Genomic DNA, 22466 nt, shown 5'->3' on the forward strand with positions numbered 1-22466 from the left:
TGAGAACTCTTCAGTCTGACTCTGTGTATGTTGAACACTGGCAAACGTGTGGTCCAAAACACTCTTAGTATGTAACTAGAGTGACTTTGTCTGAATCAAGTATGTGTGGTCCCAGATCTAATTATAATACTGGAGTAACAAGTGTCATGGCTAGGCTATTAGTGGGTCATCATTATCAGTGTTATTTAAGATAGCAAATAACACAATGTTGTATTGCACAACTTAACTTTCCATCGATCACATATCAATAATTTTATTTACTAATATGGCACAAAGCTTGGTGAAACAACATTTAATGATATCATTCTACAAGTATCCAATGCAGCTGTGAATATTTTGTTATTGGGTGGTTACAATTCCTGTGATTAAAAATTCAAGCTGAATATAAACAGGGGATAGTTAACAGTGATGATATAAACCAGGGGATTTGCATCTTTTGTCTTGTGGCTTAGATCGTTGAATATTTGAACCAACGCCACTGACTTAAAATTCCTTCCTATTGGTTTGTTCTTCTACGAATCGCTGTTTTGGCAGTAACAGCTGAACTATAAACATTTGTGGTAATTAATGTGTAGAAGGCAAGGTAATAACCAGGCAAGGTAAGGCAAAGACACAACCTTCCATGTATTTACTCTGTAGGTTTTATTATGATGATCATTTTAAATATAGTGAGAGTTTATCAAGTGGAACTTTGGACATTTTAGGTTTGTTAAAAATCTTTTGATCGATGATAAGTTGGCACTAATCTAAAGCAGACAGGTTCTGGCACATTCCCCCAATGCAGCCAACTATATAATTTCGTTGAAGAATTTCCCATGCTGCGTGTGATTGTCTGTCTCTAATGCATTTCGCAGGCGCTGCCAGAAGAGGGGCTGAGCCCGGGGGTTATAGGGCCACTCCAGGACCGAGTTTCGGCACAGTCTCTTCTTAAGCCTGAGGTACCTGGAGCGCTGCCAAACTTTCTCCAGAAAAATCAGCACGATCACATCAATCTTCTCATCCAGTAAGCGCTGGTGCGCCATGTAGAAAGCAGTTCGAAACTTCCCCGTGGTGACATAGAAATTGGTGAGGACAAAAATCGTCTTCCTGCTCCGGTGTATGCTCTGCGAGAGGTTATCCATCACGAGTTGGCCTGGCACCCAGTCCCTCTCTTCCAAGCAGAGGCAGACTCGTCTCTCGCCTCTCTCCTCCAGATTAGTTATCAGCTCCTTCAGGATCCAGTCTGTCACCCAAGTGTCTTTGGTGTCATAGGCCACGAAGGCACCATAGGTGGTTTTATTGGCAGGTAGTGGCCGGTAGCCCTTGAACTTGGCGATGCAGAAGTGATAACCGTACCAGACGTCCCAGGAGAAGAGGTGGCGGCTGATGGAGACAAGCAGCAGCGACAGGATGAGGCTGGCGCTGGCAATGTGCAGGGAGACTCCCAGGGAGTCCAGCTCACAGGAGTTCAGGTCTAACAAGATGACACTCTGGCCGCGATGGGCTCGGGGGGAGGCGCAGGTGACATCTGTTGCCAGCCGGGGGATGTTGACCGAGGTCCGGTTAATCCACCAGACGAACCAGACGGCATCGCAGGTGCAGAGGAAGTGGTTGCCGCTTAAGAGCAGCACCTCCAGGCGATGCAGGGCACTCTCCGGGAAGCTGGAGGCCTCGATGACCCTCAAGTGGTTGTAGCTGAGGTCCAGGTAACGCAGGAAGGTGGCGCCCTGCAGGAAGTGCTTGCTGAGCTGGGCGATCTTGTTGCGGGTGAGGATGAAGGTACCCAGGGTGCGGGTGCAGTTGGCCAGCACCCGGGGCACGGTGCTCAGTTCGTTGCCGCCAAGGTCCAGCAGCTCCACCGAGGACAGCAAGTGAAGCAGGCCCCAGTTGAAGCTCTTGAGCTGGTTCTCGGCCAGCAGCAGCTCTTTCAGATTCGGGGGGAGGTGCTCAAAGACCCCGTGCGGGATAAAGCTGAGATGGTTCGCCGAGAGGTCCAGGCGGGTCAGGTTGTCCAGGTCTTTGAAGAACTGGATGTATTTCTCAGTGCCGTCTCTCCACATGTAATCCAGGCGGTTGCCTCGGAACTCCAAGACATTGAGGGACTTGCTCTTGAGTATTTTGTCCGCTGAGGAGTGAATGGCATTCTCATTCATTCTCAGCTTGGACAGGGCTGTCAGATTCTGAATGAAATCTAAACTGTGAGTCACACCTTCCATTTCGAAGTAGTGGTTATTGTGACTGAGGTCAAGGACCTGCAGTTCCCTCAGTTCCTGGAAAGCAGACTCGTACAGCAAGTCGATGCGATTATTTGACAGATCCAGGTACTGGAGGTAGGGCAGGTGCTGAAATTCACTGCCATTGAGGGTCTGGCTGAGAGCATTCCCAGACAGGTTCAAGCACCTGAGGAAGGAGAGGTTTGTGAACTGTGTGGGGCTTATGAAGAAGATATTGTTCCTGCTCAGGTCCAAGGTGGAGCCGTAATGGCTGCACTCGGTTTTGTGGATGGGGACCATGGGGTAATACCCCCTGACGTTGGATTTGCAGCTCCGGCCGAAATCGTCGTAGCGGAAGTAGTGGACCTGCTCCGACGACCCATAAAAGGCACTGTCGCCCCGGGAGCGAGCGTTGGCCCCGCACCAGCCGCTCAACGAGTCCGAGGAAGAAGGGGAGATTTTATTCTCGGAGAGGTTGATCATTTCCAGACCCTGAAACTTGGCGAAGATCTGCAGGTTGGCCACTTTGATAAAGTTGGTGCCAAGGTCCAGAAGTCGGAGGTTCCTGAGCTGCAGCAGTGGGTCCAGGTTCTGCTTCTCCAGATCTTTGAAAACATAGCCTCTGATTCTTAAACTTTGGAGTGACTCCAACTTGGAAAAATTCTTGGACAGGTTCAGATACTTGGCGTACAATTTAAGTTCATAGTTAAAGGACAGGTCTATCTCCACTAGCTTGGTCAGATAGTTTAAAAAAGTGGCAGTGGCTATTTCATTCAGTAAGAAATTCTGGGAGAGATCCAGTACTTTCAGATTGGAAGTATTCCTGAACCATGAGCTGGGCACTGCTTTGAGAGAGGTACTCTGGAGGCGCAGGACCTCCAACTTGTTTAATGTTAGAAAGGCATCGGAGTGGATCTGGATGTAACCTGGGGATGGGCAGGGTTGGCAAGGGTATGGGGCATTGTAACAGCGGGGGCAATTGCCACTCAGGTCCAGGATCTCCAGCTTAGGCAGCTCGGCGAAGTCACGCTTACCGATTCGCTTGATCACGTTATTGTAGAGCAAAAGCTGCGTTAAGTTGGGTGGCAGTTTCCCAGGAACGTGAGTCAGGTTGTTATCTTTGAGTGACAGGATGGTGAGGCGACCCAGGTTGTAGAAAGTGTCCTGCTCAATCTGGTAGGAAGTGTTGCAGGGGTTGCGATAGTAGCAATTCTGGCCCAGGTAGATGGCCTCCAGGTTTGTCATCGCCGACAGACTGGCTTTGGTGAGGACAAAGATGCTGTTGGCTTCCAGGCTCAGCACAGTGAGAGTGTGGGGCAGGCCTTGCGGGATCTGCTTCAGCTGGTTCCCATCTAAGTACAGCGATCGCAAGGCTGGCAAGGAGGAGAAGGCCCCTTGTTGGACCCTCAGGGGCCTGGTGCACACTCTGTCCTTGGGGCCCAGTCTGACAGGCATGCAGTTACACCGCAGGTCTATCTCAGTGAGGTTACTGAGCCCAGAAAAGGAGTGGCTGTGAACATCTGGGATGTGGTTGATAGTCAGGCTGATGTTGGTAGCGTTGGCAGGAAAGCCAGTCGGCACCTGAGTCAGTTCACGTTCACTGCAGTCCACAAGCACAACAGTGTTATTCTTCGTCACATCACATGGAAGACTTCTTGGAAACCATCTGTTTGCAGCTGATGTTGAGACTGAGGTAAATAGAAAGAGGAGGTGGAGCAGCAGAATAGATGCACTCTTCAGGATGGCCTAGAATAGAAAGACGACAGTGAGTTAAGCAACTTTCGAATTTGTGTAAAATTTCAGGCTAAAGGAAAGGATGGTTTTGACTAGATGCAAGCTGCGGTAAACTCCCCCTCCCCCACAGAATCACAGAATTATGACAGTGCAGAAGGAGGTCATTCGGCCCATCATGTCAGCATTGGCTCTCCGAATGAGCCACTTACCTAGTGCCATTCCCCCACCATTTTCTATCCTGCACATTCTTCCTTTTCCGATAATAATCCAATTTTCTTTTGAATGCCTCAATTGGACCTGCCTCCACCACACTCTCAGGCATTGTTTTCCAGACCCTAAACACTCACTACATGAAAAAATATTTTCTCATGTCACTTTTGCTTCTCTTGCCAATTATTTTAAATCTCCTTCTCGATCCTGTTGTGAGTGGGAACAGTTTTTTCCCTGTTTACTCTGTCCAGATCCGTTCAGTCTCACGAATAATTAGTTTTTTACATCAGGACAGTCAAGTAATCAGTCAAATAAATTAACTACAGAGGTAATTAACTGTAAAGAGGCACAACCTAATGGCAGTGATGAATTCCAAAGCATTTTTGATTGATTGCACTGCAAATGGCATTTTCTCACATGCAACACCAGAAGCTGAGTTCTGATGAAGAGTCATTCAGACTCGAAACATCAACTGTGTTCCTCTCAACAGATGCTGTCAGACCTGCTGAGTTTTTCTAGGTATTTTTGTTTTTGTTTCAGAAGCTGTACTAGTTTTGCATTTTATGCTAATAGCAGCATGAGGCACTATTGGCACTGGATACCAACCTGCAATACTTGTACTGGACGGCTGTTTGGAGCAACTGGAGGGCATCCTTAACACCACTCACCACCGTAATTCTATATTTTAAGTGTCAATGATGAGGAATCAAAGCCTAAAGATGTTAAAAGAAAAGGATATGATGGAATTGTGGAATAGGTCACTAGCAAGTCTGGTAGAATGCAATGATGCCACAGAAGATTCCTTTTAAATAAAAAAGAGGGGATAAATTTCTATTAAGAAATGGCGTACATGGATATTCATTCTAGAATCTAGTAAAAGAAATTGAGGAGTCGATGGAAGGCAGGGTAGAGCACCAATGGGTCTTTCCTTGGCCAAAATGTTTTAATGCTATAATGTAGTGTAAATGAAGTTCTTCTTCAAAAAGAATATCCTAACCTATTTATTGCTAGGTGGGATATCTGTCACTGACACTTGTGTGTGAGTGCTACACTAAGACCAGAGTTTTATGTCCTGTGGGCGTTCACACCCAACCTGAACGGGTGTAAAATGGCACAAGATGACATGGAGTGAGTGCCCCAACGCCATTGCACACTGGCGCGATATTTGCTCAGTGGGTACATGCACAAGTCATTAGAGTGCCCCCTGACTATTAAGCAGGCAATTAAGCTCATTAACAGCTGGATTGTAAGCGATCACAGGCGCGCCAATCGGCCAGGCAGACTTTACATTTTTGATGAAACCTCATCCAAGGGTGGGATGAAATCTCCATTAGGATTCAAAATAAAAAGAAATATCTGGGGACTTTTTTAATGAAGTATGCTTTCAGGTGCTTGATCGTGCTGCATGGACAGCATTTTTGTGCTTTACTTTATTATTTGGAAGTCTGCAGCTCCCTGAGGCTGCTGTCTGCTTTCATGGAGCTCACTGGAAATGTTCAGCAGCATCCGCAGTGAAGTCAGCGCCCGACCTCTTCCTGCCCTCACCGGCAGTGCTGAGCCTTTCTCATGGCGTGTTTCACACTAGCTGGCTGTTGATTGGCCACCCCGGAGGGCCAATCACGGTTGGAGGACGGTTTCACGTCTGCTCTCAATCCCGCCAATCACGCGCACCCGACAAGCACAAAACTCAGGCCTAAGTGTCAGTTTGGTTTAGGTGCTGACACCTTTGAATGAGGCTTGAATTCAATCAAAGTTGAGATTGATCCAACTGAGCCACGACTGGAACATAAAAAAAAATGTCTTGCTCAATGTGAAGGACATAATTGCTTTGCAGACGATCTTTTGTAATTTCAATTCAACAAATGAAGAGAAAGCCTTTCAGTCAATTTGACACCATTCTTCCAGAATACACTCTACTGTTCCCCATAAAGACAGTTCCTGATCTCTTCACATTCTTTCAATCATCAGTCATAAACGCTCTTCCATCAATCATTCCATCATCTTCAAGGTAAAGAAATTCTTCCTGAGCTCTGTCAGAACTCTGAACTTGTGCCCCCTTGTCCAGCTGTCAGACAAATCTGGAAGTATTGTTTCAGATTTACTTCAATACCATTCTATAAGATCCCTCACTATCCCTGCCTCCCTCCCCATCCCCCAATCCAGGGGCCCCCAATGGCACCACCCCCAATCTAATGATACTGTGGAGTATGTGGAGTGGTTATGGGGTTGGTAGCACTGTCGTAACACTACTGCACAAGTAATCCAGAGGCCCAGACTAATGCTCTGGAGAGTTCAAATCATGGAAACTGGGAGAATTTAAATTCAATTGATCAATAGATCTGGAATAGAACGCTAATCTCATTAATAATGACCATGAAACTGCCACATTGCCCATCTGCTTTACAAATGCTCTTCAGGAACGAAATCTGCTGTCTTGACTCGGTCTGTACTACAAGTGACTTCAGATCCACAACAATACGGTTGACTCTTAACTGACCCCTGAAATCACCTTGCAAGCCACTTAGTTGTATTGCCACAGAAAAGATTAGTAAAAAATTAAACTGAATGGATCACCCCGCATTGACTTGGGCACTGGAAACAAGAAAGACACACCCTGCCCAGTCCATCCTGCAAAGTCCTCCTGATAACATCTGGGGACTTATGCCAAAATTGGGAGAGCTGACCCACGAGACTGGTCAGCAATAGTCTGACATGGTCATCCACAATGAATCATATCTTAAGCCAATGTCACTATCCCTGGGGTGGTGGCAGACGGTGGTATAAAGTTAGACAGGATTGGCCCTGAGAGTCTTCAACATTGACTCCAGATTCCATGGTATCTCATGGTCTCAGGTCAAACATGGGCAAGAAAACCTCCTGCTGATTACCACCTCTCTCAGCTGGTGAATCAGTGCTCCTCCATGTTGAACACCACTTGAAAGAAACACTGAGGATAGCAAGGGCACAGAATGTACTCTGGATGGGGTACTTCAATGTCCACCAAGAGAGGCCTTGGGGCCACAACTAATGACCGTCTCGGCTGGGTCCTGAAGGACATATTTGCCAGACTGGGCCTTCGGCAAGACATGAGTGAACAATGTGAGGGAAAATCTTACTTCAACTAGTCCTCACGAATCTATCTGTCCCTGATGCATCTGTCCATGACAGTATAAATAGGAGTGAGCATTGCATAGTCCTTGTGGAGCCAAAGTCCTATCTACAAACCAAGAACACCCTTCACTGTGTTGTGTGAGACTAACACCTTGCTAAATGGATTAGACTCAGAACAGATATAGCAGCTCAAAGCTGGGCACTCATGAAATGTTTTGGGCCAACAGCAGCAGCACAATCTGTAACTTCATGGCCTGGCATATCCCCCTGTTACCATCAAGCCAGGGACGACCTTGGTTTACTGATGAGTGTAGGAGAGCATGCCAGAAATAGTACCAGGCTTACCTAAAAATTAGGTGCTAACCTGGTGAAGCTATAGCACAGGACTTTAGCCATGCATTGAACGGGTGGCCGAGTTGCTACTATTGTTGATAAGAGTTGATCAGCAGGCACTTCTTACATGGAAACATTAAGTTTATTTACAGTCTACTCGCAGCAGCTACATGTGTGTTTTCAACTCCAACTCTATCTCTATACTGACAGCTGGAGTAGCCTACTCTCCTGTTGGTTACTACAGATCATGTGATCTTCCTTAACACGTATCATTCTTAAAGGTACATTACAAACTAAATAAAACCATTGCTGCTATGTTCCTCCTCTTTTAACTTGGCTATACATATTATATTTACAAGTATATATTTTTCAAGACAACATAATATTTACACTGAGTAAGGAATTTATAAGTTTAGTCTTTCGTGTGGTTTCCTGGTACGTGTGGAATGTCACAGCTCCACAACTTCAGCTCCTTTGTCCAGAATCTCCTTTTCCGGAGTTTCCTGAACATCAAGTGCTTCGGTGGGCACTTGCAGTTCTATATCCTCAACTCTTACAGGAAAATCAGACACGTCAGTCCTGGGATGAATATCCTTAACAGGAAACACAGACCTGAATTTCCTCTCGCGACTATGCTAGTTGTGCCTAGTTTTCTGGCTTCCCTGACTCCTTTCCACCTTCCCCTCTTAATTCGGCATTATTAAGCTCAATCTCATCCTGAGATGGTGTTTCAAAAATAATTCCGCAGGTGTGACATCTGTTGTTGTGTGAGGGGTCGTCCTGTAATGATAAAGAGAACGTGCTAGCTTGGTTGCCAAGGAATTGGCAGTTAGCTTTTTTATGCCTGCCTTGAACGTTTGAACCACCCTTTATCATAAATCACTACTTCTGATAGTCCGTGAATGCCAAAACTTTGACATAGTTTCTCAATTGTAGCAGCTGACATTGGTGATTTCACTTCATATACATCCAACCATTTTGAATGGGCATCAACAATGAGCAGAAGCATTGTTCCCAGGAAAGGTCCAATGTAATCAGCATGAAATTACACCCAGGGTCTACCGGCCACTCCCATGGGTGTAACGGAGCTGTCACTGGCAACTTTTGCAGTTACTGACATTGCACACAGTGCTTTACTAAACTCTCTATTTCACCATCAGTCCCAGGACACAAGAGATAGCTGCGTGCTATGGTTTTCATTCGGGAAATTCCTGGATGCGCAATGTGTAGTTCAAGTAAAAGTGGTTCCCTTCCCTTTGGATGAACTGTCACACATGCTCCCCACAACAAGATGCCATCCTAGCCGGTTATTTCATGTCTCCTGTTGAAGTACAATTTCATTTCATCAGATACAGGCTCCTGTGATCAACCATGAAGCATTTGTTCTCATACCTAAGATAGGTCTGAGTATCGGCTTGTCCTGTCTCTGATCTGTCGAGCACATACTGGTGAGGAAGCTAAGAAATTTAACAGTAAAACAAGTTCCTGTTGAACTGGGACGTGCTTATCAATTTCTTGTAAAGACAAATGACTAAGGGCATCGGCGATTTGAATGCCAGGTCTATGTATGAAAGTATTCGTATGTTGCCAGAATTAAAGCCCATCGTTGTATTCTTGCTGAAGCGATGGATGGTATAGCCTTGTCTTCACTAAACAATCCTAGCAAAGGTTTGTGGTCTGAAACGATTATGAAATGATGGCCGTGAACCTACTGGTGAAATTTCTTGACATCAGAGATGATGGACAGGCCTTTTTCTACCTGTGAGTATCCACTTTCTGCTGTGGTGAGTGTCCTTGGTACATAACCCACTGGCTGTTCTGTGCCATCGTCCATCTGATGAGAGAGCACTGCTCCCACTCCATAGGGAGATGCCTCACATGACAGCACTATCGTCTGATCATAATGCACTAATCGATTGGACGAATGCAACAATTGTTTCACCTTTATGAAAGCTTCTTTCTGGGGTGCCTCCCAAGACCAACATTGGTTCTTTTTGAGTAGAGAATGCAGGGGGGCAGCACTGTAGACAAATTGGGTAAGAACCACCCGTAATAGTTGATGATTCCTGGGAATGATTTGAGCTCTGAGACAAGTGCCTGTCTTATGACTCTCACTTTCTCCTCAACCAGATGGAGACCCTGTGAATCCACCCAGTGAACCAAATAGATTACTTCCCTCACTTGGAACATGCACTTCTCTTTTTTCAGACGCACTCCAGCTTGCAAGAAATGTTTTCAGGCTTCTTCTAAGTTTGCCAAATTCTCTTTTTCAGTGAATCCTGTCACCAATACATTGTCTAAATAGACTACACCCTGGGGCAGCTCCTGCAGTAAGCTTTCCATTGTTCTCGGAAAGGTGGCACAAGCTGAGGAGACACGGAAGAGCAATTGTGTATATTGGTACAACCCTTTGTGGGTATTAATTATGACAAATTCTTGGGAGGCATTATATAACTCTAGTTGTTGATAAGCATGACTCATGTTAAGCTTTCTGTAGGTGATTCCTCTTGCCAGCTTGGCATTCAGGTAATTTTTCAATTTTTGGAATGGGGTGCCTGTCTAGTTTGGCTACTTTGTTAACCATCAGTTTGTAGTCTCCACAAATTCAGATGCTTTGGTCAGGTTTAAGGATGGGGACTATGGGCACTGCCCATCCTGAGAACTGAACAGGTTGTATAACGCCCGGTTTCTCCATCTGTTCGGTTCAATGTTGATTTTTTCTCACGGGGCATATGGCACCAGTCTCGCCTTCATGAAGTGAGGAGTTGCTTCTGGATCCATGTGAATCTTTGCCTGCAGGTTCTGGATTTTCCCCAGTTCATCCCTGAAGACGGTGGCATACTTTCTAAGTAGCTCTGGTAGCCTGCTTGCTCTCAAGTGGAAAATTTCAGCCCATTCTAACTTAATCTTCTTTAACCAATTTCACCCCAGGAGCCTTGGCCTTTCACCTGCTACCACCATCACCGGTAGCTTTGCCGATTGGTTTCCTTAATGGACAGTTACTCTGCTTATGCCTTTTACTTGAATGTCTTCACCTGTTTTTAGCTTGGTATCTGTTTGTTCTAAACTTAATTGATGTTCCCCATTATTCAGATATCTGAAGGTATGTTTCCCAATTACTGTAGTGGAAGTTACCTTGTCCACTTTCTCTAACAGTTTACTTTCACTGTGACAAATATTAGTTCTGTCTTTCCAACTTTCAGATTAAACAACGAGTAATTGTCTGAATTTGTTGTTTCAGGATCTTCTACATTGTAGGTTTCATTGGGCTTCTTCTTACAAGCCTGCTTGAATCTTTCCTTTCACTGCCTCATTATATGTCCATTTCTGTGACAATAAGAGCATTTGATTTTTTTAAACTGCCAATTGCTGAAAGACTGTTTGTTTCCATCTCTATTGAAATTATTCTTTGATTTCGCTGCTAAGTTATTTTTCTTTATTCTTCAGCTAGTGGGGACTGTTTCCCATTTCTCAGCAGAGTCTTGCTTTTTCATGTCACTTTCAGCTGGGGTCTTCCACCCGATGTGGAGGATGGCACCATTTTGTGCATCCTGTGTTGCTTTTGAATCTCTTACTGCGTTTTCCATGGCCAGCACTATCTCTAGCACCTTCTAGAAATCCAGATTCACTTCAGACAATGATCTTTTCTGAATAGTGTCCTCATTCACACCACACACTAAACAATCTCTGAGCATGTCGTACTGAACTCATAACATTCTGTTAGCTGCTTCAAATTTGCCACGTAGTGGCAATTGTTTCACCCGGGCTCTGTTTCACAAATTAAACCTGAGCCTTTGTATCATGACCGAGGGCTTTGGTTGAAAATGGCCCTTCACAAAGTCCACCAATTCATCGAAATTTTTCGAATCTGGGGCACTGGGTGCCATCAAACTTCAATTCAGACTGTAGGTTTTGTCCCTACAAGTACTTAAGAGGATTGCTCGCCTCTTGTCTTCCCCCGTAATCATATTCGCTTGAAAAAAGAAGATGCTTTCAACTCCAACTCTATCTCTACACTGACAGCTGAGGTAGCCTGCACTACTCTCCTATTGGTTACTACAGATCATGTGCATGCTAAACAATGAAAGAAGCACACTATGTGGACAGAGCAAAGTAATCTCACATCCATTAATTCTTCCTGTTTACCCACTCTACAGTGTAGTTATTGTTAGGGGCCTATAAAGTACGCATGACAAGTGACTCCCTACCATTACTATTTCTCATCTCTACTGAAACTGATTCTAAAGTGAGTGTTGGTCCTCAAAAGTGTGATTCTGGGGAACTAATAATGTAAAATAATGAAACGGTGGATGAATTGAACAGATATTTTGCATCGGTAAAGGATATAAATAACATGCCAGAAATAATTGTGAATCATGAGGTGAAAGGGAGGGAGGAACTTAAAACAATTACAATCACCAGGGAAAGGGTACTGAGAAAATTGTTAGAACTAAAATCTGACAAGTTCCCAGGTGCTGGTGGACTTCATTCTAGGGTCTTAAAAGAAGTGGCTATTGAGATAGTGGATGTATTGGTTTTGGTTTTCCAAATTTCCTTAGATTCTGTAAAGATCCAATCAGATTGGAAAATAACAAATGCGATTCCTCTATTCAAGAAAGGAGGGAGACAGAAAGCAGGAAACTGCCAGTTAGTTTAACATCTGTTATGTGGAAACTGCTGGAATCTATTATTAAGAAGGTTATAGCATGGCACTTGGAACATCTCAATGCAATCTGGCAGAGTTAACATGATTTTGTGAAAGGGGAATCATGTTTGTCCAATTTATTAGAGTTCTTTGAGGAAGTAACAAACAAGGTGGAGGAAGGGGAACCAGTAGTTTTGCTGTACTTAGGAGGCATTTGACAAGGTACCACATCAAAGATTCCCACACAAAATAAGAGCTCAAAGTACAGGGGGTTACATTTCAGCAGAGATATATGACTGGTTAGCTAACAATAACAGAGTAGGCATAAATGGGTCAGTTTCTGGTTGGCAATATGTAACAAATGGAGTGCCATGGGGATCAGTGCTGCATTGTTAACTATTTACAATCTATATCAATGATTTGGATGAAGGCTCCAAATGTGTAGTTGCTAAATTTGCTGATGACACAAAGATAGGTAGGAAAATAAGTTGTGAAGAGGAATAAGGAGTCTGTTAAGGGATATAGATAGGTTAAGTGAGTGGGCAAAAGTTTGGCACATAGAATATAATATGGAAAAGTCTGACCTTGTCCACTTTGGCAGGAAGAATAAAAAAGTAGCATATTATTTCGGACTTGAAACGTTAACTGTGTTCCTCTCCGCAGATGCTGCCAAACTTGCTGAGTTTTCCAGGTATTTTTGTTTTTGTTTAGCATATTATCTAAATGGCAAAAGGTTGCAGAACCCTGAGGTACAGACGCATCTGGGTGTCTTGATACATGAATCACAAAAATCAATGCAGCTACAGCAAGTGTTTAGGAAGGCGAATGGTATGTGGTTGTTAATTGCAAGGGGAATGGAATATAAAAGTAGGGATGTTTTGCTACTGCTGTACAGGGCCTTGGTGAGACTAAATATGAAGTACTCTGGACAGTTTTGGTCTCCTTATTTAAGAAAGGACATAATTGAATTCGAAGCAGTTCAGAGAAGGTTCATTTGACTGATTCCTTGGATGAGAGGGTTATCTTATGAAGAAGGTTGGATAGGTTGGTCCTGTATCCATTGGAGTGTAGAAGAATGTGAGGTGATCCTGTTGACCCTGAAGGGACTTGACAGAGTGGATGCTGAGAGAATGTTTTCCCTTGTGGGAGAGACCAGAACTAGGGGACACAGTTTAAAAGTAAGGGGTCTCCCATTTGAGATGAAGATGAGGAGAATTTTTTTCTCTCAGAGGGTCATGAGTCTGTGGAACTTTCTTCTGCAGAGAATGGTAGAGGCAGAGTTATTGAATATTTTAGAGGAAGAAGTAGACAGCTTCTTAACAACAACAACAAGAGTCAAGGGGTATCAAGAGTAGGCAGGAAAGTGGTGTTGAGGCCACACCCAGATCAGTCATGATCTTATTGAACGGTAGAGCAGGCTTGAGGGGCCAAATGGCCTACTCCTAATTTGTATGTTTGTATATTCGTAATACTGAAGATTTGTGCTCCAGAACTAGCCTTGTCCCTACCCAACAATGTGGTAAGTTGCCCAGGTACCCATAAAAAGGCAGGAAAAATCCAATCTGGCCAATTACTGCCATATCAGTCTACTCTTGACCTTCAGCAAAGTGATCGAAGGTGTAATCAACAGTGCACTTACTCATCATCAAATTGCTCACTGATGCTCAGTTTGGGTTCCACCCTGGCGTCTCAGCTCAAGCTCATTACAGCCTTAGTCCAAACATAAACAAAACAGCTGAATTTCAGAGGTAGTGAGGGTGACTGCTAAGGCAGCATTTAACTGAGTGTAGCACCAAGTAGCCCTTGTAAAGGTTTAGTCAATGGGATTGGGTGAAAACTCTCCACTGGTTAGTGACATACCTAGTAGAAAGAAAGATGGTTGTGATAGTTGGAGGTCAATCATCTCAGCCCCAGGACATAGCTGCAGGAGTTCCTCAGGGCAGTGTCCTAGACCCAACCATCTACAGCTGCTTCATCAATGGCCTTCCCACCATAATAAGCCAGAATAATTTGGTCACGATTGCGCAATGTCTGGTACCATTTGCAACTCCTCAGTAATCAAATCAGTCCATACCTGCATGCAGCAAAATCTGGACAACATTCAGGCTTCAGCTGATAAGTGGCAAGTAATATTTGTGCGAGACCTCCAACAAGAGAGAATCTAACCATCTTCCTTTGACATCCAATGGCATTACCATTACTGAATTCCCTACCAAAGCATTACCTTGGGTCTCTGGATTACTAGTCCATCGACAATCCCACTGCGCCACTGCCTCCCCTCTTAAAAGCTGAGCCATACAAATTTTTGGTATCTCAGGGAAATGAAAGAATATGGAGAACAGGTGGGAGAGTGGAGTTGAAGCTCAAGATCAGACATGATCATATTGAATGGGAGAGCAGGTTCGACAGGACCTATTTCTTATGTTTTATGTGCTGTCAAAGGAGACCTGGTGAGTTGTTGTAGCGCATCCTTGTATGTGGCTCACACAGCCACGAGCTTGCATGGATGGTGAATGTTTAAGATGGATGGGGTGCCAATCAAATGGGCTGTTTTGTCCTGGACGGTGTCAAGCGTCTTGAGTGTTGTTAGAGCTGCACTCATCCAGGCAAGTGGAGAGTATTTTCTCACACTCCTGACTTGAGTCTTGTAAATGGTAGACAGGCTTTAGGGAGTCAGGAGGTGAGCTACTCACCACATAATTCACGCATGTGACCTGCCCTTGTAGCCAGACAATTTATATGGCTGGTCCAGTTAAGTTTCTGGTAAATGGTAATGCCCAGGTTGTTGATGGTAATGCCATTGAATGTCAAGGACAGATCGTTAGATTCACTCTTGTTGGATATGGTCATTGTCTGTCACTTCTGTGGCAAAAATGCTGCTTGCCACTTATCAGCCCAGAACAAAGTGATGTCCGGGTCTTTCTGCACACGAGCACAGACTACATAGATGTCTGAGGAGTTGCAAATGGTACTAATTACTTGCTAATTCATCAGTGACCAACCATGCTTCTAACCTTACGTTGAAGGGAAGGTCATTGATGAAGCAGCTGAAGGTGTTTAGGCCTAAGATACTATCTGAGGAACTCCTGCAGCCATGTACTACAGCTGAGATGATTAGCTTCCAACAATTACAACCACTGGATCCCTTCACTTTCCATTTATATTTTTTGAAAGTGAAGAAAGTTTTAACAAAATATTGGTAACTTTTTATTCTGGTGAAGTTTTACATTTGAAGTTGAACATTGCATTAATATAGAATTAGATTGTCAAGAGCAGTGAGTGTGATTCGCAGTAATTATGATGCTGTTAAAACCCAGATACACCTCATTTAATAAGAGGGTTTCTGCAGTATGATGAATAGCATTAGAAAGGAAGATCTTATCAATTTATGATTGTAATGGAGATAACAGTCTGTGGGGACCTTTACCATGCACCCTACAGAGAAACGTAGACTCACTGACAGAAACTAGTTAATTTCCCTGGTATTCTGTGCATGTGTGGAGTCCCAAAATCGCTTTCATTTTCACTTTCTCCATCATTACCACAGTAGAATCTGGGCTAATATTCTTTTCTTTATCATTCCATTCACTACTTAGGCTTATCTCTCAGGTGCCCATTTTTTCAGTCTGAAAGTCTAAGATTCTCCCAGCTTTCATCATAACTTGAACCATCCATGTAAAGGATCAGTCTCATTGGCTTTCCTTTGCATCTCTCAGATTGGCTGAGTCGATTTGCTTCCCAGCTAACAGATTTGCAAAAGGTAATCTTAATGTGGGAGGGCTTGTGGTACAATGGTAGCATCCCTACCTGTGGGTCAGAAACTTTGGGTTTGAGTCCCATTCTGGACTTGACCATGGGAGGTACATTCATAATGTGGCTAACCAGGTTGATTACCAGCCTATAATTCCTGCCAATATGCCCAATGGCAGGTGGTAAGAGCAGGAGGGTTTTCTAGTCAACCATACTGAGAAGGCAACAGCAAACCACTGCAGTACTTTGCCAAGCACACTCATGAACCAATCCGATGGAAGTCCATGGTTGCCACTGCCTTTTAGGGCCTGGTACCTGAAGGAGAAGGAGGAATCACAGTGTAATGGAATTAGAACACTAGTTTGACTTCAATTTTTATTCTATGATTTTTGGCTGCAGTTTACTATTATGTAGGCTTTGTTGGCTGCTGCTTTGTATTTGCTGAATGTGTTGAGTGTTAAGTCCATTAATATTCCTAGGTCCCTTTCAATGTTTTCCTCAAAACCATTTGTGGGGGTGGACATGTTGTCCATTTTCCATTCCTGTTTGCAGTACCTTACACTTGTCTGTATTTTATCTGTCATTACAAATTTGACAAACAATTGGAGATGCCAATGTGGTTCTGACATTAGTATGAAAGCTTACAGCACAGAAATGATCTATTTATCCCATCAAGTCTGCAATGGTGTTTCTGTCCAAATAAGCCACCAATCTAACCACACAATCTGCTCTCCATAACTAGAATACACTTCTAATCCAAGCAAGTATCTATTTCCTTGTTTGTGGCATAGAATTTTACATTCTAAACATACACTAAATAAATAATGTAACTTCCCCTTCGATTCTTTATGATTATCCTAAATTTGTGCCCTGTTTTACTATCTCATAAACCAGTAGAAACAACCCAAAATATACTTTATCATAACCATTGGAGACCTCTACCAGACAATTCCCTTAAACTTTTCAGCCTTTAAGGTATTTCAAGATGATGGTGCAGGTGGTTGATAATCTGAAGTACTGGAAAAACTCAGCAAGTTCTGGCAGCATCCCCGGAGAGAGAGAAACAGAGTTAACATTTCGAGTTCAGTATGACTCTTCTTAACCCCGGAGAAGACCTGCTGGGTTTTTCCAGCACTTCTTGTTTATATTTCAGATCCCCAGCAAGCGCAGTATTTTTGTTTTTATATTCGGTTGATAATCAGCCCTTTCATCCTTGTGATTGGGTTTCAAAAGTGACTCATTTTGATGGAACAATAGTCTGTTTCTGTGAAAAGGCTGTTCCTAGCCTGGTTCCGAGTGGACAGCAGCCCAGAATGAAAAAAACTGCACCAAGTGGGCCATCTCATTCAGAGATGCTGTTGCTAGATGTTGGAAATTGTTCCATTTTCCAATGGCAACATCCCTCACTTCGATGAGCAGAAAATATATTTTGTATCACAATTACAAAGGTTGCCTCTACATTCATGAAATATTCATTTCAGAACCTGGTTATATTATTGCAAATACTTCCAATCTCTGTTTCAGCTCCAAAATAAATAAATGGGCCCAACAATGACACTCTGAATCTGGGGCTTGTGTTTAATTTTACATAAAGCATAAATATTGTACCAACTTGGAATTACCTTAAGCCTTGTGCATCCTTATTATTCTTTATACAAATATGTATACAAATGTTACTCTTTTGTAGAACAGATGTAATTATTTCTCAATTGACCCTATTGTGGCTCTGCTCTAGCGTAATATATGAAGATATATCTCTTCCCATTATGCATTGGAACTGGGAAACAACTGGATACAGCAGCTGTAGTAAAAAATGCAGCAGCTACTTATAAATTAAATTAACAATTCTCAAAGAATGTAACAAATTGTTGGGATTATACAAACCACAAAATTAGCTGTTAACAATATTTCAGCTCGAGCACTCCAATCTGGTAACCTATTTCCCCCCCTCATTTATATCGTACAATGTAAACCAAACATGAGGAAGATTTCATTTGATCTTTATCTCTGGCAAAATCACAAATGTATTTTGATTTTGTAAGAAATAGCAAACATGGAAGATATTCCCATTAGGATTACAATGTCTCTAACAGATATAGACCAGAGGAAATATTCTCCTGATACCATGAGTCCTTAACTGTTACTATTATTTGATAAACTTGCAGTGGCCTCTTCACAATAGGGAAAGATTTGCTCTCTGCACCATGCCTAACAAAATATTAAACGCATTTAGCAAGAATGGGTTTACAATTTAATGGCACCATTGATAGAGATATTTTCTCTTCAGGTTACATAAAGATGATTAAATATAATACACATTGGCCTGTTGAGTATCCATTATTAGATAGCTGCTAGTGCCCAATAACACTCAATGGTGAATGAATGGTGGCCGCACATGAACACACATGCATATACACCATTCTTGGGAACTACTTTCTCTGCATGTCCGATATTTTAAGGCTAAATTTTACGTTATAATGCAATACACAAGATGCTTGTTTCTCAATGACTGCATCATAACATACCAGACAGTTTTGAAATTGCAAATCATTCTCTTACATTTAAATCATAGATGTTACAGTTTTAGGACAATCTTGCTCACTTTGCTCAAAAGTTTTATTGAAAATAAATTTGAATATGCAAATTTCCTTTTTGCTGTAGGAAAAAACTAAGTTACTTGCCTCCATTTCTCAAAGCATTAACTTAAAATGAGGCACAGCCCTCCAGTGCTTTGCCGGAGTGACAGTTCATCACATGAGTCTTGGCAGTGAATGTGTCTCGCCAGTCAATCCTGGGGGGCATTGCAGCTAGGCCTGAACCTGTGAATGCACTAGAGAGGGTGCAGAGGAGATTTACCAGGATGTTGCCTGGGCTGGAGAGTTTTAGTTATGAGGAGAGATTGGATAGTCTGGGGTTATTTTCCCTGGAGCAGAGGAGATTGAGGAAGGACATGATTGAGGTGTATAAAATTATGAGGGGCAAAGATAGGGTAGACAGGAAGGAACTTTCTGCTTGGTGGAGGGATCAATAACCAGGGGGCATAGATTTAAGGTAAGGAACAGGAGGTTTAGAGGGGATGTGAGGAAGAATTCTTTCACCCAGAGGTTGGTGGGAATCTGGAACTCTGCCTGAAAGAGTGGTAGAGGCAGAAACCCTCATAACATTTAAGAAGTATTTGGATGTGCGCTTGTGATGCCATGGCGTACAAGGCTGTGGGCCTAGTGCTGGAAAATGGGATTAGAATAGTTAGGAACTTGTTTGACCAGCGCAGACTCGATGGGCTGTAGAGCCTTTTTCTGTGCTGTAGACCTCTATGACTCTATGCTTTTACCTGTCCTTCACACTCACATTTTCCAGCAGGGGTCACTGATAGTATTCAGGACTGAGAACTTTAGCTGAACTTCCTCTCCCTAACCCAGGTGACAGGGACACTAAATATAGCACAGTCCTGTCCAATGCAATGCAGCAGTTGGAATTAGAGTTGCCTATTTCAACCACATTCTTAGCAGTAGACATTCAGCATAAATTCATTTAACATAAGTGCTCTGTGCTGAAGGGAAGTGACCATTGCTTCAGAAAACCCCTGTTTACTGTGCTTCTGTTCAGCAATGAACAACTTACATTTTTATATATATTCGCAAGAAGAAATAGGTTCTGCTAAAATGCTACACTGAAGAACTGTACAACATATTGCTGAAAGACTGCCTTTAAAATTAAATTTAACACTGCTCAAAACACTGATACAAAACATCACCTGCAAGTCCAACACTTACATTTGATATAATTAAAAACTATAAAATAGATCAGGTTTCTTACAAACTGCCAAAGAATAACACATGGTAAAAAAAAGTGGAAGTGATACAAAACCTACCATTTTTTTGGTGTTGCTAAGATGTCCCACATTTGTCTCAGTAAATTTCCATCTTCTTTCAAAAGAAACTGCTAGAATATTCTTGGAATAACAACAATGTCTTTAACATTATCTCATTCTATTAGCAAATAAAAGTCTTTAGTAGGATGTGTATAGTGTATTACCTATTGTAGATCTAGGAGCAGCTATATCCAGGAGCAAGAATAAACTTCATGTCAAGTAAAGTTTCAGTTGTATCGGAAGAATGAAAATGAAACTGAATAATTAGTTCCACCTCTCCAAAGATAGCATAAAACAAAACGTTTTGCTTGGTTAATAAACTGTAGCTATGGTTCTAATGGCTGTTTATAAAGCACATAGCAGTTTCCTAACTCCCGATTGCTGATTTCTCTGAAATCTTAAACCAGTGAGCAAAATTGAAAAAATGTCAAATTGTATTGTTGATGATGACTTTATGCTTAATTCTATTCGTAGACTAAAGAAACTAACTAATTTTAGTGTTAGATTCAATATTGTACAAAAAATCGCAGAAACGTGAAACAGATGGCACGATTTTTGCTGTGGAGAGGGGAAACAGGAATCGGGATTATTTCTGGAACCCAACCCCACCCCCAGGCAGAAGCAATAATCGTCCCAGAGTTTCATTTAATTGGCATGGAGACAGGTTTGGCAGCCAATTTCTGACCATGGAGTGATAAGGTAGGTGGATTACTCAAATGCAGGCCTGATTTAAACAGATCATGGCAGCAATTACCGTTCTCCTGTTTGATGCTGCAGTTTCAGTTTAGAAGATATTAGATTGAGAGTAAATTGTAATGTCTCAGGAGATCCAGAGGCCGAGAACCCATGGCAGGGCAGTACCCCGATTCTCTGATGTGGACCTGGAGGTACTCCTCATGTCCGTAAGAGGTCCACTTCCTGGAGGGTGGCAGGAGCAAGTCACCCACCAAGACTAAGCAGTGCACAGGTGTCACAGTCAGCAGGTGAAGCGTGGGAAGTAAAAGTTGATTTCAGTTTTTGAAGAAGTTCAATGATCTGATACACTATCCCAATCCTGTCCCAAACCTCAGGGTAGGAAGCACACCAGCTGAAGAGTCTTGGGCTGCATGGGAGGAGTGTTTGCCCAGAGCACTTACTGACCCTTCAGAGTGGCTCATAGCCAAAGTGCAGCTGAGGACTTTTCATCATTGAAACATGCAGCTTCTAAAGCTGGCATTGGCCATGGGTGCAAGCAGTGCCTTATCACACTCTGGTTTATCCTTGCAGGAGAATCAGGATCATAATGCCCAGAGAGGGCCCAGTCTGAGGGAAACAACCAGGATCACAGACCATGAGGACGTCGTCCATGGTGAGATGGACACTCAGAGTCATTGAGTCTTAGAGGTCTACAGCACAGAAAAAGGCCCTTAGGCCCATCGAGTCTGTGCCAGTCAAACAAGTACCTAACTAATCCCATTTTTCAGCACTAGCCCCATAGCCTTGTATACCATGGCATCGCAAGTGTACATCTCAATACTTCTTAAATGTTATGAGGGTTTCTGCCTCTACCACTCTTTCAGGCAGTGAGTTCCAGATTCCCACCAACCTCTGGGTGAAAAGAATTCTTCCTCACACCCCCTCTAAACCTCCTGCCCCTTACCTTAAATCTATGCCCCCTGGTTATTGATCCCTCCACCAAGGGGAAAGTTCCTTCCTGTCTACCCTATCAATGCCCCTCATAATTTTATGCACCTCAATTATGTCCCCCCTCAATCTCCTCTGCTCCAAGGAAAATAACCCCAGTCAATCGAATCTCTCCTCATAACTAAAACTCTCCAGCCCAGGCAACATCCTGGTAAATCTCCTTTGCACTCTCTCTAGTGTAATCATATCCTTCCTATAATGTGGATTCCAGAACTGCACGCAATACTCTAGCTGTGGCCTAACCAGCATTTCATACAGTTCCAGCATGACCTCCCTGCTCTTATATTCTATGCCTCGGCTAATAAAGGCAAGTATCCCATATGCCTTCTTAACCACCTTATCTACCTGTCCCGCTATCTTAAGAGACCGGTGGACATGCACAGCAAGGTCCCTCTGATCCTCAGTACTTCCCAGGGTCCTACCATTCATCGAGTATTCCCGTGCCTTGTTTATCCTGCCCAACTGCATCACCTCACACTCATCTGGATTAAATTCCAGTTGCCACTGATCAGCCCATCTGACCAGCCCGTCTATATCCTCCTGTAATTTAAGGCTATCCTCCTCATTATTTACCACCCCACCAATTTTTGTGTCATCCTCAAACTTACTGATCAGCCCCCCTACATTGAAGTCGAAATCATTTATATATACCACAAACAGCAAGGGACCCAACACCGATCCCACATGTTAGAGTTCCCCGAGGCGGTGGGGGTCCTGGCTGAGAATGGAGGAGTCTATCCAGCTCATGGAGCACATGGAGCACATGAGCTCTTCCACTGAGAAAGTGGTCAATCTCATAGGGAGCCATATGCAGCACTTGAAGTTCATGCAGGAACTGCGCGCTGATGTTTGCAGGATGCCTGCCACAACAACGTGGACTGGTGTGTGATACTAGCTGTGCAGAGATATCTGAAAGGGATACCAATTGCATCTCCAG

The 22466-nt window shown here is 43.3% G+C and overlaps 1 protein-coding gene across 2 annotated transcripts; it reads right to left on the reverse strand.

Annotated features, from left to right (window-relative positions):
• Positions 1–426: 426 nt before the first annotated feature.
• On the reverse strand, positions 427–20092 carry LOC121290929 (toll-like receptor 7). 2 transcript variants are annotated; one of them, XM_041211980.1, is made up of 3 exons: positions 20011–20092; positions 19847–19927; positions 427–3938 (listed from the first exon to the last, which is right to left on the reverse strand). In XM_041211980.1, exons 2-3 carry the CDS (start codon positions 19847–19849, stop codon positions 789–791), a joined length of 3153 nt encoding a protein of 1050 aa, XP_041067914.1. In that variant the 5' UTR covers positions 19850–19927; positions 20011–20092; the 3' UTR covers positions 427–788. The 2 variants fall into 2 exon arrangements, with proteins under 2 accessions (XP_041067914.1, XP_041067913.1); XM_041211979.1 differs by having other exon boundaries at positions 19847–20075.
• Positions 20093–22466: the final 2374 nt, after the last annotated feature.

Source organism: Carcharodon carcharias, chromosome 18, assembly GCF_017639515.1.
Source record: "Carcharodon carcharias isolate sCarCar2 chromosome 18, sCarCar2.pri, whole genome shotgun sequence".
Classification (NCBI taxonomy): Eukaryota; Metazoa; Chordata; class Chondrichthyes; order Lamniformes; family Lamnidae; genus Carcharodon; species Carcharodon carcharias.